Source organism: Ursus maritimus, unplaced genomic scaffold (assembly GCF_017311325.1).
Source record: "Ursus maritimus isolate PB19 unplaced genomic scaffold, ASM1731132v1 scaffold_14, whole genome shotgun sequence".
NCBI lineage: Eukaryota > Metazoa > Chordata > Mammalia > Carnivora > Ursidae > Ursus > Ursus maritimus.
The window spans coordinates 2,898,548-2,912,466 of NW_024423786.1; the positions used below are offsets into that span (position 1 = coordinate 2,898,548).

A 13,919-nucleotide genomic window follows, 5' to 3' on the forward strand; every position below is an offset into this window, starting at 1 on the left:
GACTCATCAATGTGCTAAACGGTCACAAGCCGTGTTGTGAGGCGAAGTCTCCGGGCCGTTCCTTCGCTATCTTCACACCCTCTGCAGGGCAGGTCCCTTTCCCTCACCGGGTACACTTTGTGAGGGGGGTGATGGCGGGTTGGTGGTGGTGGTTTATCTGTTAAGAGGTGTAAACAGCAGGGAGTTCCAGGCTCTGCCTAGGCTCACACAAAAACAAAACAAAACTTAGGGCCTGTGACCTACAGCCACAGTAACTTCTGTCACTTGGCAGCCGCGACTTTTCCCTAAACTGAGATGTGTGTTTTAGGAAACGGGTCCTAGCTCGGAAAGTCAGTCCGAACCAGAGGTCTTGGAGCAGACGCTTTTTTCTGAGCCCCAAAAGGTACAGGAATTTTCCCCGACCCCACGCTAATCACAGCCATTTCGCTGAGACCCGCCCTCTGGCATCCCTCGTCGCCGGCAGCCGCGAGGTATCACCAAAGCCGGGACACCCAAATTTCCTCCGGGTGGGGAGGGGCCTGGAATAAGCGGAAAAGGCCCGAGAAGGGTCGGGGCCTGGGGTTCCGGGCGGGAAAGGCCGCGCGCGGGGCACGCTGGGAAAGGCCGCGGCGCGCGGAGGTAGAGGCCCGCCCCGCCCCGCGCCGCGCTCAAGCTGGGCGGCCCTCCTCGGGGGCGGCTCTGATTGGACGGCGGAGCTCCGCGTGCTGATTGGCCGCGTGGGCGAGGCGGAGGAGAGCCGTGCGCAGCGGCGTGTGTGGGGCCGTGTGCAGACCCGCGTGTGGCGCAGGCAAGGACCCTGAAAATAAACAGCCGCTATCTTGTGAGCCGCCTTCCCCGGGCCTGCGTCCGAGTCTCCGCCGCTGCGGGCCCGCTCAGACGCCGAAGGTGAGGGCCTAGAGTGGGGCCTGGGGTTGGGGGGAAGCCGCGTTGCGGGCCCTGGCCGAGGCGGACGGAGAGGTTGGGAGCGGTGAGTCGGCGATGGCGGCCGCACTCTGGCCTGCTGCTGCGTCAGGCGGGAAACTCGGCTGCCACCGCCGCCTCAAGTCCAGGTTTCCGGCCTGCCGCAGTCGGGCGACCCCGCTGCCCTTCCTTCCGTCGTGGGAAGCTGGGTCGCCGCGCCTCGGGGCCTCTTCCAGGGCCAAGGCCGCACCCCAGGCCGCAGCCTTACAGCAAAGGAGGCCCGGGCGCCCTTGGGACTGAGGTCCTGAGACTTCGAGGGTCGCGGAGTGCGGGACGGAGGGTCGGTTTGGCGGGAACTTACTGGAAGGAGGCTGTGTGGTGGGGAAAGGACCCCAGTGGTGGTGGTGGGGTGGATGGGTTTGGGTATTTATGCAGGCCATGTGCTGGGGTAGTGGGCCTGGCGGGCCATGTGCCAAGGGTTCTGATGGGCTTAGAAAAGGGTCACTGAACACGCGCTGGGGTTTAGAGTGGTGGGATACTCTGCCAGAAGGTCTGAGAATCTTCGAAATTCGTACTCTCCATACTTGATAGCTTCCCGATTCTTGAATTTTTATCGTGGTTCAAATGCTAAGTTACTTCTCTAAACGTTGCAGTTCTAAAAGAGGCAGATAGGTCTCGCCTTCCGTGAATCGACGAAATCCAGTCGTTTTCGTGGATTAACCAAACATAATTTAATTTGAAAATGAGACGTGAAAGTTAATGAGCCAGCCCCCGTCTAGATATTCCAAATGTGAAAAACCTATTTCAGGACGACATAATTGCCCACATTTGGGTTTGGGTGTTGATTTTATTATGGGTAAGGCGTATGCTTGTTGCCACATGTTAACCACATGGCCTCAGCCACAGGGCACTTCCAAAGGAAGTGACTACATCTGGTTTTGGAGGTCTTCGAAAAAGAAAATATTGCTCAGTAGTCATCTGTGACTTGGGATAGTGTGTTTCAGTCATTATCCAGAAAGACCCAGGAGAGGGTAAGAAGCCAAGACTCTAGGTTAATTTACATCCTCATCATACCCCAAATTATACAACTTGTTTTTTAGAAAAGGTTTTCCTATTTTCCTGTTTGACCCAGTTTTTGAGAGAAACATAACCAGTTAATTTCCGCATGGACAAGTTACCTTAAATTAAGATAGCGATTTTGTTACTCTTGCTCAAGCACTATAAATTGCATATATGATTTTGAGGGTTTTTAAAAGATGTATGAGATGAGATTCCTCTTAGGCTTCCCCCCACTTCTGCAAAGCAGTCATTTTCAAATGCTTTAAAATTACTCTGATCATGGTTTAATCAAACCTCTACAAATGCCACGTACGTAGGTACATGCTGTTTTTAGCTTGTTGAACCTGATTCTTGTCTACAAGGAGCTCTCTGTACTGGAATATAAAAAGAATAAGTTATTAAATTCCCAGGGGCTGAATTAAGGATTTAAAATTTTTTCCAAATCACAACTCTTGGCAACAGGTTTTTTTAAGCTAACAGTATATGTTTGGGTAGTTATCTGCAGATGTCACATTAGAAAACTTGGGTAAGGGGCGCCTGGGTGGCTCAGTCGGTTGGGCGGCTGCCTTCCACTCAGGTCATGACCCAGAGTCCTGGGATCAAGCCCTGCTCAGCGGGGAGCCTGCTTCTCCTTCTACCCCCTTCCCTGCTTGTGCACGCTCTCTCTCAAATAAATAAAATCTTAAAAAAAGAAAACTTGGGTATGTCTTAGCAACCTAAAGGTCCACATTTTCATACTGATGAGAGGTAATGTGTTTCAAACAAATGTGGAGTCAAATATTTGGAGCCAAATCAATGGAAGCCCAAAGGGCATTTATTACACTAGCATTTGAACAACTGGAACAGGCAGAGTGATCTCTTCTTTAAGGTATTATAAGTGGGTTTTGTAGATGGTTATGTGACTTAGTGGATTATTTTTGCCTTTTAAAAAAAATTTAATAAAAATATGTGGTACATACATGGGAAGTTACCAGATTAGTGCTTAAGAGCAGTAGAACCACAATTTGACTAATTGGAATGGTCTGTTGGCTAAGCACTTGACCACAAGAGAGATTTTTGCCTTTTTTTTCCCCCTTGCGGGAGTGAGAGTTTAAAAAAATTGTTGGCTTCTTTCCTCTTCCTAGCCTTCTGACAGTAAGTGGAGAGCCAGAAGACGGATGCCAAGGCATCCTGGCCTGCTATGTGGAGAATGCTCTTTTCCTACTGTCTCACTTAATAGAACTCCTATTCTGGCAGTGTTAGTTGCTGCTGCAGTAAGGGCATGCTATTGAGAATTCCAGTAAACTGTGCACCATTTTCATGTTATAAAAAACTGCTGGAATAATAAAGTGAGAGCTCATGGCCGCCAAAATGCGAGTTGTAAGTAGATAGAATCTATTAATCAGTATGAGAGTGTATTACAGTGATCACCTGGAGTGGCTCCATGATTACAAATGAGGCTATTAACTAGTGAAATCAGGTTGCCAGTCTTCGGATCTGTAGTGACACTCCTCTAAGTTCGACCACAAAGGTTAAGAAAATCTATCTTAGCTTAAAATTCAGGAGGGCCGTGTGATGGTATACTGTGAATAAACTTATAAATGGCTGTGGATTTTTAAAAGGTTGATCAGTTCTAGTTTCGATTTATCTAAAGAGAACAAATACTTTCGGCATTACAAATTAACGTGTTTTACACGGTCTTAGATCTTCAGTCTCCTTATCAGTAAAATGGGAACAAGAATACATAATTTGCAGGGTTGTAAGGATTACAGATAATATGTTTATTAACCTTTGAGTCATAGTAGATATTTAGTTATTAGAACCTTAAAACCCTTTGGGGTAGCCAGGGTAGGAACCAGGATAAGAACCCCGAATCACTCCCAGTATTAACACTCTGGTCTCCTTTATTCTGGCCAGAATGCAGGTAATTTACAGAGTAACTTGCTTCCTTCCCTTCTGTCTGTAGTTTGTCTATCTTATAATAGTCTGAAGTGTTTCAGTACCATGTTGGAACACTAAACTGATTTATTTGAACATAATGATGAGGGAGTACATTCAGGGGGGGCAAAAGCTCCACTATGGTCTGGATATAGTTAGGTCAGGAGTGTGAATGAGTCAGGGATAACCCTAAACTTCAAGGAAATAGAGATACAGTAAGTGTGAATACACACAAACACAGAGCTATGTTAGGAAAACCATATAAAACAGTAAAGATAGCCAGATCCACATCATACTTTGTTGCTCCTTCCTTGCCTGTCACTACTTATTTTTTTTTTTTTTTAAGATTTTATTTATTTGACAGAGAGAGAGACAGCCAGAGAGAGAGGGAACACAAGCAGGGGGAGTGGGAGAGGAAGAAGCAGGCTCCCAGTGGAGGTGCCTGATGTGGGGCTCGATCCCATAACGCCAGGATCACGCCCTGAGCCGAAGGCAGACACTCAACGACTGAGCCACCCAGGCGCCCCATATTTTAAATATATTTATAGCCAGAGTTAGGGTCTTATTCATTGGAACTCACATTGTTAGTCTTGATGGTATCCTGTTAAGATTTAAGTTTACTGGCTTTGTTCTTAGTATCAAAAATGTGGAACAGTTAACACTGATGAAGACAGGTTAGTATAACCAATAATCTTTTAGTATCAATTCCAGAATTTAAGCATAGATGAGTGTAAAGTAGTTGGACCTCTTAATTATATATGGCCTCTCCGTGAATTTTCAGTCTTTCAAGTGGTATCTTGACTGCCTTACTGCTGCCTGGCATGCCTTGTGCTCCTTTTAAGTGTGGTTTATGTCGTGAAAATTTGATACACAAAAAATGAAGTGGAAACAGATAACTGATTTCGGTTCTTGGAAATGTGAAGTCGTTTGGAATTTACCCATTTTTCTTACCTTTTCATTCCATTCAGGAAGTAGACTTTGAGATGGGAAACTTGAGTATAAGCAGAGTTTGCCCTATAATAATCCTACTCTGAGGCATTGCACTGGGTTCTAATCCACCTGTAAGTAATCTAACTTAACTGGGGGAAGAGTAGAAAGACTAAGTAGAAGACATAACCCTTAGAGTTTAAGTTGAGCACCTGTTAAGGACAAGACACGTGACAATTCTCATCGCCGATCAGTTTTGTCATCCTTTCCTGATAAGGACAGATCTTGTGTCTGAGGTAACACAGCAGGTGGGTAAGTGGTTAACCCAGGCTAACCTGTTGGAGTCCCCAAATCTTCACTGTGTGACATTGGTGTAGATACAAGCAATGATTTTTAGCAGCAAAAGGAAGGAAATATATGCTCACCTTCTGCTTAGCAACAGTGAAAATAAAGCATTTTGTCTTTTATCTTCATTAGCAGATACGTTTTGTAGCATTCCATGAAATATTAGAGGTCTAATTGATTGTGAATTCTTGGAATAGGGTTTTATTAGATAATCCGAAATAAGCATTCTTGAATTTAGAGTGGTTGTACGTCCTCAATGAGTATGTAATTTAAAAATACATTGTTAACTTTTTTTTAAAGATTTTATGACAGCACACAAACTGTCAGGAAGGGAGAGAGAGAAGCGGACTCCCCACTGAGCAGGAAGCCCAACTTGGAGTTCAGTCCCAGGGACCTGGGATCATGACCTGAGCTAAAGGCAGATGCCCAGTGACTGAACCACCCAGGCGCCCCTACATTGTTAAATTAATGGTGCAGTAACTCTTGTGATAGCAAGAATTTAGGTGTTAGTACTTGGTTAGATTGGGTTGGGTCTGTATAAGAAACAGAATTTGTTTCATTCAGCAAATGATTATTGTCCCCTTCCCCCAAGCAGTTAAAATACTGAGTATAACTGCTACTAAAAGGATAATTATATGGGGTGTTGTGATGATTGAAAGGTGAATTACTTGGTCTCTGCCCTCAAGGAATATGATAAAGATCAATATGGTAGTGTCATCAGACAGATAATAATAAAGTACTGTGGGTTTTACTAGGAAGGAGAGTTCCAGGCTGGGAGATGTGATCAGATTCTTTTATAAGAGTTGGCATTTGAGTTGGCCGTTGAAGGTTGGAAAAGGTTGTGACAGGTGGAGGGGGTGGAGGCAGGACAGTGCAGCAAAATTCCAGCCAGAAGTAGTCATAGTGAGAATCACAGAACCGTAATTCTCAGCTGTCTTACTTTACTGCCTCTCCTTTTCATAGGGAATAGCATATAATTCTCTAACGACCTTTTAACTAAATACATTTGCCTATAAGATAAATATTAGGATGGGGACCTGCTTCTAGGATAAGTGGCAGGTCTCGAAAACATGGTGGGAACCGGTTGGTTTAGTGTTACTGACAGACAAATCTATCACAGGGGACTCAGTGAAAATGTAGAACAGCTGGTTGTGATTGGCTTGGCCAAAGGGGGAGAAGGCAGATTGCGTACACAGTACCTAAGCTCAGTGGGAAGAACTTTTAAAAAGCCTGTGGCCTACTGATGATGGATCTTTGGGATGTTAATGAAATGTTTCTTTTCCTTTTAAGATGTAGTATTTTTTTAACCTTAATTTACTCCTGTAAACAAAATTATGTCAAACTGAAGTTTGTTGATGGCAAAGCAGATATCTAAAACTAGTTACCATGTATAAAGTTGCATATCTGTTTTGTAGAATAGTTTAATTACTGTCTAAATGGAGAAATACTGCTTTCCCTAAATAAGTTGTGGTTTATATAGAAATGATCACATTTCAACCAAATTTCAATTAGGAATTATGGTGGGAAGAAGTAGAGTGTAGTGTTTAATCTTTTAATGTTATTTTAACTAATTGTCTTCTTTCCAGAAGTACTTTTCCTATCATTTCTTTTTCTTCTGTTCATTTTGGATCTGGATCCCATGAATAGAGAGAAGGCAGAATGGAAAAACAGTTCATGAAAAATGTTGTCCACGTAGATTATTCAGTTTTTGAATATTTATTTAAGATTTATTTGACAGAGACAGCCAGCGAGAGAGGGAACACAAGCAAGGGGAGTGGGAGAGGAAGAAGCAGGCTCCCAGCGGAGGAGCTTGATACGGGGCTTGATCCCAGAACTCTGGGATCATGCCCTGAGCTGAACGCAGACGCTTAACAACTGAGCCACCCAGGCGCCCCTTGAGTAGTTTTTTAAACTCGTATTTCTATGCTGAAAGTAAACCTAAAATTTTACTTGCTGACTTTATTCCACTGATAAACATGATGATTCATTAAATGCATGTCCTTTGTACTTATTATGAAATAAACAGTGTCCTTTTAAAGCATCAGTCTAAGGGAGTGATTGTCCGAAACTAGCTTTAGGAATGCATATTGAATATGTGATCGTGATATTTTCTAAAAGAAAAGTTATCTTGTTTATACATATATATCACTTTTTAAAAGATTTTATTTATTAGAGGAGAAGCAGGGTACCCGCTGAGCAGTGGTGCTTTGTCCCAGGACCCTGAGATCATGACCTGAGTGGAAGGCAAACACTTAACTGACTGAGCCACCTAGGCGCCCTGTGAGTGTGTGTGTGTGTGTGTGTAATTTTAAGATTTATTTGAGAGTGTATCAGTGAGTGGGGGGAGGGGGTGAGAGGGAGAGAGAACCTCCAGCAGATTCCCTGATGAACATGGAGCCTGACACAGAGCTCAGTCTCACAACCCTGAGATCATGACCTGAGCCAAAATTGAGAGTCAGACACTCAACCAACTTAGGCACCCAGGGGCCCCTCTTGTTTAAATATTAAATGATAAACTACTCAGGACTTGTCAAGTTGCCTGTATTACCTTGTAAAAGGAAGTGGTCATTTTTGTGCAAAGAACTCATTGACAGCAATAGTTAAATGTGCTTAAATTGGTCTGGCTATAAACTGGAGAAGATGCAGAATGAAAATGAGGGTGAAGCGGAGGACAGGTACCATAAGCAGCTCTTTTCTGTGATTTTTATTTTTTTTATTATTTTATCCTAACTCCTCTCTGGTGGAAACCAGTACTTCACATGACTTAAAAGGCTAATACCAGTAAAAGGAAGCAAATGTAATCTCATATTTTGCAAAAATACATTTTTAGTTTTTACTGGCTGTTTTCTTTTGACTAGAAATGTGCATTATGCATCTGAAACCAGTAACTTTTTTTTTTTTTTTTTTAAGATTTATTTATTTGAGGGGGGTGAGGGGGAAGAGAATCTTAAGGACGTTCTCTGCTGAGCGTGGGGCCGGATGCAGGGCTCAATCCCAGGGCCATGAGATCATGACCTGAGCCAAAATCACGGGTTGGACGCTTAACCAACTGAGCCACTCAGAAACCCCTGAAACTACTAACTCTTAAGTATCCCATGCAGGTCCCCACCTGTCCTTCCCCCGCCCCCTTTTTTTGGTAACGTGTTTATATGGTGAGTGGCAAGAATTGATAGATCTCTTTGAAAACTTACCCTGAATCTGATTGCAGAGGCTTGGGATAAGTATTGAGTTCTTTTGAATATTTGACAATGGAAACTTTTGAAACTGAACTTTAGCTTAATTTTTAGTTACTGGATTCTCTATAACTTAGCAATGAACCAGTTACTGAAAGGGTGGTGGGGAGGGGGGTCTTTGCCATTTCGCTGCCATTTCAGCACAGTTTCGGTGCTGTGGTTGGTTTGGATAATTCCACCATTTAGTCAGTCTTAGTTGAAACAGTTTGTTTTGCTAGATCACGGTGCTTATGGCTTTGAGAGGGTAGTTAAAAAACTTAGTGTACCGTGGCTTGACACTGGAAATAAGAGTAAAAATAATCCCATGTGGAAGTATGGAAATGTAAAAGTTACTACATTATTCCGAGCTAGTTTTTTAAAAACCACTTTCCTAGGAGTTTTTCCTGCAACATTCCATTCTATTCCATTCTATTCCAGGAATAGTCCCTGTTTATTTTTAGATTGTTACATAAGAAGTATAAAATTCATTTGCTTTAGTGGGAGTTTTGCCCCCCCCTTTGTAAATAATACCCAATAAAGGAATCTTTATTCCAAGTAGCCTTGTTTTAAATGTGAAACTACAGAAAAATTTAGAAAGAAGAGAATAAAAGAGAGAGAGAAAAATGGTCCCGGTGCTTTAGATGGTTTTAGCACTTTGGTGTACCCTTTTATTGTTTTTCTGATATTTTTAACATACTGTGTCCTCTAGAGAAAATTTATATCCTGCATTTTGTCTAACATGTCTGCTCTAAAGAGTCTGCAGACAAGTGCTGCAGTGTAGCTAGGCACTGTTAAATGCTAACGTTAGAGAAGTAGTTGCTCTCTACCTGCCCCTCACTCTCGAAGTACGTACTACAGCTCTGTTATTTTGAGCTATTCCAATTTTATGACCATTAAATAACTTCCAGTTGCCCAAAATAAAGTTTACTGGCTTGTAACCATGAAAATGTGTCCATTAAATTAGACCTTGAATGAGGTATTATTTCTAATAATGGATGTGCATTGATACCCTATAAATTCCATCACCCCATTAATAACTGAATTAACATTTGTATTAATCCGTATATTCAGTCTTGATGGTTTTAAAAATCAGAAATTATATCAGAATACATGCTTTACATTTTTTCACTTCTCATGTATTTCTTAATAGGCATATAATGCCCAAGTACATTGTTGGTGGCTCTTTTTCTAACCAACATAATATGCTGGCTTCTTCCCCCAGAATAATTATCCAAAAATACACTATAAAAGGGCAATAAAAGTATAAAAGTAATTTCAAGTAGTTTAACAATGTCATTTTTAATATTTCGAAGATCTAACTGCAGCCATGAGCAGCAATGAGTGTTTCAAGTGTGGACGATCTGGCCATTGGGCCCGGGAATGCCCTACTGGCGGAGGCCGTGGTCGTGGAATGAGAAGCCGTGGCAGAGGTGGTTTTACCTCGGATAGAGGTATTTTTGTCGAATAAAAAATTTTGAAGCACTTCAGTATTTATTAGTATCATGACTGGTCTAATTAGCCGAATTCTTTTTGTTTTTGCCCAAAATAGGTTTCCAGTTTGTTTCCTCATCTCTTCCAGACATCTGTTATCGCTGTGGTGAGTCTGGTCATCTTGCCAAGGATTGTGATCTTCAAGAGGATGGTAAGTATTTAACACTTCCTTTTCATACCCTTCTAGAATTTGGAGAGGTGAGCATGTGCTACTGCTACACGTAGCATTGGGAAAGACTTTTTATCTTTGAGGTTTTTGTGTTGTATGGCTTAAAACAGAGCAATGTTTTGTAAAGGTTTTATAGTCTTGGTCTGCTTCTTTTCCTTATTGTTGAAGCCTGCTATAACTGCGGTAGAGGTGGCCACATTGCCAAGGACTGCAAGGAGCCCAAGAGAGAGCGAGAGCAGTGCTGCTACAACTGTGGCAAACCAGGCCACCTGGCTCGTGACTGTGACCATGCGGATGAGCAGAAGTGCTATTCTTGTGGAGAATTTGGACACATTCAAAAAGACTGCACCAAAGTGAAGTGCTATAGGTAAGTTAGGGTGTTGCTGGAGGAAGGCTCATGGCAGAGATGATTTTAGAGGTGAGTTAGGTATGAATGGGACGGCATTGTGGACCGGTACTTTCAGTGAAAGTTGGCTGTGACCAGATGATACTGATTTTCAGCATATATAACCAGCAGCCTGTCTGTACATTAGGCACTGTTCTGCCATTATGGCTTGTTGCTTATGGCATCTGGACAACTTACACAACTCTGGGATTTTTAATGTTTAAATTTAAAAATAAGAATGTTGTGCTGTAATTTGGAGTTTTCAGAGGCATCGTAGAAAACTATAATTTCTCATACACAAATATTTTGTCCTGCAACCAGAAATCTTTGTGGATGAGACATAAAATGTACATATTTAAGGCATAAAATTTGATAAATTTTGATAAGTACCTACCAGTGAAATCTTAGGGATTAATTTGTATAAAGGTACATATTGGGGCACCTGGCTGGCTCAGTCACAGGACAGTGTGACTCTTGATCCTGGGGACATGATTTTGAGTCCCATGCTGGGTGTAGAGATTACTTAAATAAAACTTAAGAAAAAGGTACATCTTGGCCAGTGTCATGGTTTTTCACATTTGGGCGGGGGTGGGGAGGGGGAGAGAGAGAATCCCAAGCAGGCTCTTCGCCCAGCACAGAGTGGACCATGGGGCTCAATCTCCTGACCGTGAGATCATGACCTGGGCCGAAATTAAGAGTCAGTATTAACCAGCTGAGCCACCCAGGTGCCCCTGTTTTTGCTGTTTTGGTGTTTTTGGTGGCTCTCTTATGGTGAAAATTTTAATTTTATGGCTTAGGCTGCATAATTGAGTACTTTGTTATCTAATTCTTCCTTCCTGCTTTTAGTTTAGGGGTTAATGAGACTTTTGAGGGAAGAAATGCATTGCTTCATTTTCCATTGCTTTTTGTTCCGTAGTTACTGTTGCTTCAGTACGGTTTTGCATTTTCTGGGCATGTTGTGAAAACTCTCTCTCTCTCTTTTTTAAGGTGTGGTGAAACTGGTCACGTAGCCATCAACTGCAGCAAGACAAGTGAAGTCAACTGTTACCGCTGTGGCGAGTCAGGGCACCTTGCACGGGAATGCACGATTGAAGCCACAGCCTAATTATTTTCCTTTGTCGCCCCTCCTTTTTCTGATTGATGGTTGTATTATTTTCTCTGAATCCTCTTCACTGGCCAAAGGTTGGCAGATAGAGGCTACTCCCAGGCCAGTGAGCTTTACTTGCCGTGTAAAAGGAGGAAAGGGGTGGAAAAAAATCGACTTTCTGCATTTAACTACAAAAAAAAAAGTTTATGTTTAGTTTGGTAGAGGTGTTATGTATAATGCTTTGTTAAAGAACCCCCTTTCCGCGCCACTGGTGAATAGGGATGGAGGAATGGGAAGAGTTGAGTCAGACCAGTAAGCCCGTTCTGGGTTTCTTGGATATGTTCCCATGTAGGAGGTAAAACCAATTCTGGAAGTATTTATGAGCTTCCATAAATAACTTTAATTTTAGCATAATGATGGCCTTGGATTGTCTGACCTCAGTAGCTGTTAAATAACACCAAGTAACATCTGTATCAGGCCCTACATAGAACATACTGTTGAGTGGGAGTAAACAAAACAAAAAGACAAATGTGTGTTAATGGCTGTGCGAGAAAAATCAGGATAAAGGCCTAAACAGGAACAACTTCATCACAGCGTTGATGGCTGGATATACATAAGGTGATGGCAAAGGTGTAGAACACATTTTTTCAAAGACTAAATCTAAAACCCAGAGTAAACATCTATGCTCAGAGTTAGCATAATTTGGAGTTATTCAGGAATTGCAGAGAAATGCATTTTCACAGAAATCAAGATGTTATTTTTGTATACTATATCACTTAGACAACTGTGTTTCATTTGCTGTAATCAGTTTTTAAAAGTCAGATGGAGAGAGCACCTGAAGTCCTAGAAAATAGAAATGTAATTTTAAACTATCCAATAAAGCTGGAGGAGGAAGGGGAGTTTGACTAAGTTCTTTTTGTTTGTTTCAAATTTTCATTAATGTACATAGTGCAAAATGCCATATTAAAGAGGGGAATGTGGAGGACTAAAAGCTGACAGTTTGGACTTTTCTTTGTGTACTAACTCAGTCATATCTTTAGTAATGAAAAACAGCTATTACAAGGAAGCATAGGTTTTAGATCCTTCGGTGTCCTGTTCTGCAGGGATATAAGAAATTCTCTTTGTAACCCATTATAATGCTGTGCTTTAGCTCGTGTTCATTCTCAATAGTTTTAATGCCATTATGTTTTAGCATTTAACATTTTTCTTGGCCTCACAAAGATCTGAAATGTTAAATTCCTTGTTTTTCTAGGATTTGTTCTAGAGGTGAGGTGGACCTTAGAAATCACTTGGTTTAACGAACGAACTCACTTTATACCTGAGTTTTTGGAAGCTTAACTTGCTTGAAAAATGTACAGCTCTCTGGAGTCTAGAACCTACTCAAGTATCCCTCCCACCCAATGTCCTCTTTTTTTTGCCCCCCCCCCCCCCACTAAACTATAGTTAGTGGCTTATGCTTTCCCAACTTAATTTATTTTTTTCCCTTCACACTGCCATGTGATTCTTCACATTGGTTATAGTGAGTTTTTCATCCTCAGGTCTGGTCAATTTGTGACCCATTGCAGGTTAAGATATTCGTGTCTGTGCTGTGCCAATTCCTACTTTGTCTAATAGTCAAAAGCAGGCAAAAAAAGTGTGAACCCCTGACATGTAGGTCCTTTAACTCATGAATACAAGCTAACAAGTGTCTTTCTCCTTTGATATTTGTATTGAGCAAATGATATATATCAGATGTTAACTAAGCATGTTAAATGTCTTGATAATTTTTGTTTCTATTGCAAGTAAAAGACAACATAAAGGAAGAGCTATTTTCAAAGGCATCACTGTTAAATGTAGTTTCAGGTTTGGGGGTGATACACATGGGGTTATTTTCCCCCAAGTTTTTCAGCCTCAAGTTGGAAAACGAGATATTTAGACCTGCTTTACTTCACACAACTGTTCTTTGTGCTGCATTTGTAGTACCTAGCAGCCTTTTGTTTCAAGCCCTCTGATACACATAACTGAGGGCCTATTCACAGGCCACATAAGTATTCTTTCATAAGGTTGTGTTTAGTTGCATTGACCTTGATGACTGAGCAAGTACAACGTGAAAATATGTGTATTCTGGGGAATTCAAGCTAATTGCTGAGAGCCAATGAGCAATTCCTGTAGCAATTCAGGATGTGTCATAAGACTTTTTTTTTTAAGATTATTTTATTTATTGGGGGGGCAGAGCGAGAGAATCCTCAAGCAGACTCCCCACTGAGTGTGGAGCCTGACATTGGGCTCAGTCCCAGGACCTTGAGATCATGGCCTGAGCTGAAACCAAGAGTTGGACACACAACCAACTGAGCCACTCAGGAGCCCTGTAAGACTTGGTTTTAAGCAACTTTTTTTTTTTCTTTAAGATTTTATTTATTTATTTGACAGAGATAGAGACAGCCAGCG

The 13,919-nt window shown here is 41.9% G+C and overlaps 1 protein-coding gene across 4 annotated transcripts; it reads left to right on the forward strand.

The window, feature by feature from the left end:
• The first annotated feature begins 726 nt into the window (after positions 1–726).
• Positions 727–12,391, forward strand: LOC103669496 (CCHC-type zinc finger nucleic acid binding protein). 4 transcript variants are annotated; one of them, XM_040628378.1, is made up of 5 exons: positions 727–885; positions 9,674–9,811; positions 9,910–10,002; positions 10,186–10,387; positions 11,393–12,391. In XM_040628378.1, the coding sequence occupies exons 2-5, from the start codon at positions 9,688–9,690 to the stop codon at positions 11,508–11,510; spliced, it is 537 nt and encodes a 178-aa protein (XP_040484312.1). In that variant the 5' UTR covers positions 727–885; positions 9,674–9,687; the 3' UTR covers positions 11,511–12,391. The 4 variants fall into 4 exon arrangements, with proteins under 4 accessions (XP_040484312.1, XP_040484313.1, XP_040484314.1 ...); XM_040628379.1 differs by having other exon boundaries at positions 10,189–10,387; XM_040628380.1 differs by having other exon boundaries at positions 9,674–9,790.
• Positions 12,392–13,919: the final 1,528 nt, after the last annotated feature.